The sequence below is a fragment of the Myotis davidii genome, unplaced genomic scaffold, assembly GCF_000327345.1.
Source record: "Myotis davidii unplaced genomic scaffold, ASM32734v1 scaffold898, whole genome shotgun sequence".
NCBI classification, from domain to species: Eukaryota; Metazoa; Chordata; class Mammalia; order Chiroptera; family Vespertilionidae; genus Myotis; species Myotis davidii.
In genome coordinates this window covers 412,801-416,587 of record NW_006289504.1, presented here as the reverse complement: position 1 = coordinate 416,587, position 3,787 = coordinate 412,801, and the positions used below count along the sequence as shown (strand labels likewise).

At 47.9% G+C, this 3,787-nt stretch overlaps 1 protein-coding gene across 1 annotated transcript in view; it reads left to right on the top strand.

Moving 5' to 3' along the window:
• The window catches only part of PDE8A (phosphodiesterase 8A), a 90,556-nt gene that overhangs the window by 43,910 nt on the left and 42,859 nt on the right, over positions 1-3,787 (top strand). The window contains 2 exon segments of the mRNA XM_015562792.1: positions 1,413-1,603; positions 3,611-3,667. Coding sequence (XP_015418278.1) covers positions 1,413-1,603; positions 3,611-3,667 — 248 coding nt within the window.

Here is a 3,787-nt window from a genome sequence, read left to right as displayed (position 1 = left end):
ACTGAGTAGCAAATGGGAGGCATAGTGAAGGTACAGTCAATTACCATGCTTGTCTATTATTAGATAGGATTTTTTTTCAACTTGGAGGCATTACATTGAGTCAGAACATTTAAATACATTATATACCCCTAACCGGTTTGGCTCAGTGGATAGAGCGTCGGCCTGCGGACTGAAGGGTCCCAGGTTCGATTCCAGTCAAGGGCATGTACCTTGGTTGCAGGCACATCCCCAGTAGGGGGCGTGCAAGAGGCAGCTGATCAATGTTCCTCTCTCATTGATGTTTCTAACTCTCTATCCCTCTCCCCTTCTCTGTAAAATATCAATAAAATATGTTTAAAAAATAAAAAAAATACATTATATGAAGTATTAAGTGTTCCAGGAGTTTGACTGAAATATTAGCATGTCCCATCTAAGGACTGCCTAGTTAACTTACAGTTAACTAAAACAAATATTTGCGTGGTTTAATTGGTTTAATTTCAAGATAAAGTGCTGGATCAGCCCTTGGTTGCGTTCTGCCAGAGGTTTACTAGCAAAAGAAAGAGTATGTGATCCATGCACTAGGACTGTGGTCGGCAAACTGTGGCTCACGAGCCACATGCGGCTCTTTGGCCCCTTGAGTGTGGCTCTTCCTAAGCCTTAGTATGGGGCACGGTTAAAGTGTTTCAGCCAGGTTCAAGCCTCGGACTAATGAAAGGACAGGGTCCTCTCATTGCCACGTGCAGGTCCCAGCTGGAGGGCAGGGCCTCCCAGCACAATTATAGCCAACGGCTGTGGTTGTAAGCTTGAACCTATGGTCCAAACATGTGGCCCCACGTGCCTTGTGGTAGAGTTCAGGTGCATGTAGTTGAGTAGGGTTGGAACTCATAAGAATGCTGAAAATAACTTGATCATGCCCCTACTTTGCCTCGTGGCATCTGCTATAAAATAAAGACACGGCTTGTGGGCGCTGGCGCTGTCTCCTCATCAGGGAGCAGCGTCCCACTGAGACCCAGCTTTCATTCTCTTGTCTGTCTTTCCTTAATCCTTTCACCCACACCCCCACTCAGTTTACCTTTGGCCGCAACACCTTTGGAGTACCCTAATTAAGTTAATAACAATGTACCTTCCTATATAGTTTAAGTTTAAAAAATTTGGCTCTCAAAAGAAATTTCAATCGCTGTACTGTTGATATTTGGCTCTGTTGACTAATGAGTTTGCCGACCACTGGCCTAGGACGTCCAGATAGAATAGCCCAGCTTTCCAGGAGCCGAGTGGTCCGGCCCCTGAGTTACATGGGGAGACGGTGTATATCAACAGATTATGTTCACATCAGTGTGCTTGCCTTAAAACACATGGGAGTTTTCTGTGGCTGGTTAAGAAATGATATTCCAACCTCTTTTTTTTTTTAAAGTGTTTATGCTTTTTTGATTCAGGTGCTTTTAGTGTTTGTCAAAGACGACAGCCAGTGTAAAGGATTCCGTAAGGCATGTGAAAAAGCAGGGTTTAAGTACACGGTGGCCCCGGAGGTTCAGACTGTCCTGACCTGTTTCCTGGCTGCAAATCATGACATCATCATCATCGACCACAGAAACCCCCAGCAGCTGGACGCCCTGACGCTGTGCAGGTAAGCCCGAGACTCGGGCCCACGTGCTAAGTGGGCCGGGCGCTTGTGACAATAATGCCACCCAGAAATATATTAAGTTAAATTCAGCGCCCTTTAAGTTGCCTTCCATGCATGTAAACAGGACCATAGGGACGCCCTGACGCTGTGCAGGTAAGCCCGAGACTCGGGCCCACGTGCTAAGTGGGCCGGGCGCTTGTGACAATAATGCCACCCAGAAATATATTAAGTTAAATTCAGCGCCCTTTAAGTTGCCTTCCATGCATGTAAAGTAAACAGGACCATAGCATTATTTCTAGGACTGATCTTTGCCTCTGGCTTTGTTTCTCTTTGCTTTGTTAAAAATGGTAAGAAAGGATGAATTCTAACCATTAAGCGTTAGGATGAAATCTAATATGTAACTAACCACAGCTGTCACCTGCATATTATTGCAACAAGTTATTATAACTTTCCATATGTTTGACAGTTGTCCTCTAGCGTTAGGTGAATGTGCCTCGTTTAAAATACTTGCAGAATATCAGTAGTATGCGAGAATTCTGGGCTTCTTTCCCATCGTGTCCAGGCCCAGCCCTAGCCACAGGCGTGTCTGGATGATGGAAAATCATATGCTGCTGGGTCATCCTTGTTGTAAAATAAAGGTTAGGTTATAGTTACGCTGCACTTTTTGATTGTGGTAAAATATACAGAACACAGAATTATGCTCTACCTGTTAAGGGAGGAAAATGTACAATTGTTACACATTTGGGGAATTTTCTAAAAAATTGGATTAATTCATCCAGCAAATTTTTCTTGATATATAGATTAAAATTCTATATAATTTTAAAATAAGGAATGTGAACGGGGTTGCTTACTCTGTGGTTTCCCAAGTCAGTTTCATCTTGATTCTGGCCCTCCCCTGGTTGATTTCCAGGCTCTGCCTCCTGATCTGCTCACTCGCTCTCTCCTGGCCGACTTAACACAACGCCCGCGAGTGTCGCCCGGGCAGAGCCCTGCCTTTCCCGTCAGCCTCCGTTTGGGCACCTACTCACACGGCCTGTGGAAGGCCTTTCATCAGTCGCTGACTTGTCTAAACGACTAGCTTTCACCTGTATCTCTTTGTTGGGGATGCTTATAACTCCTTACACTTGATCAGGTGCCTTGTGGAAGGCCAGTTACTCTGTCTGCTATACTTCCAGTCGAGGAACCCTACCGTGCGTGTCTCCTCAGTGCTGAGCACGCAGTTGGTATTAGAGCCACATGGGTGAGGAGATGTGGGTCTTGCCTCTGAGGAGCGGAGGCCGTAGATGGCAGGACCAGAGAGTGATGGCAGTACAGGCACATCTGTGCCCAGAGAGGGTGCACATCCAAGTGCTGCAGGGCCCATGTCAGGGCGGCTCCACGCGGGACATTTGGGCTGAGTCCTGATGGACGGGCAGGAGATTGGAGAGGAAGAGAGGGGGAAACGTTCCAGGTGAGGGAGCAGCATTTGTAGGGGCAGGCAGGGTGTCTGGGGCTCCTCTACTCCGGTGGGTTGGATGGCTGCTGGGCCGGGCAGGGATGGGATGGGGCTCGGGCTGCAGGCATGAGCCCCGTCATGTGGGCTTCGTGGGCTGAGCCCAAGGCCTTGGACTTCACCCCTCAGCAGCTGAGACCTGGCGTGTTCTGTGCAGGTGAGCGGCGAGAGCAGAATGGAAGGTCCTTCTGGCCGCCAGCTGGGAGGGGCCGAGGCAAGTCAGCCACTCGTGCGACTGTCACCGGCCATGCTGTGCGGTGCCTGTTGTCAGCACCTCCTCCCAGCTCCTGTCAGAAACCCAGGAGGCAGGGTGACCCAGCAGTTAAAGAGCCAAAGTGAAGATGGCAGAGAAGTCGGAAGCCGGGAGCACGGAAAGGGCCATCGCAGCCAAGAGGGGTCCAGAGCCTGTGCTCCCCGCGTCCTCTCCCCCGGCTTCCTTTGTTCCACCAGAACTGCTAAGTGTTTTTAGTTTTTAAAGAATTGTTTTAAATTCATTTTGGAATTTGTTTTCTTGATAGGTCTATTCGAGCAACACAACTTTCAGAAAACACAGTTATTGTTGGTGTAGTACGCAGGTAAGCTTTTTTTTTTTTTTTTACTTTGAAATTTGTGTGTTAACATCATGCTTGCTCTTAAGAGAGGCCTGAATAACAGCTTGCAGGCTGTCCTCCGTGACCCTTCTAGTTTGGCCCTTT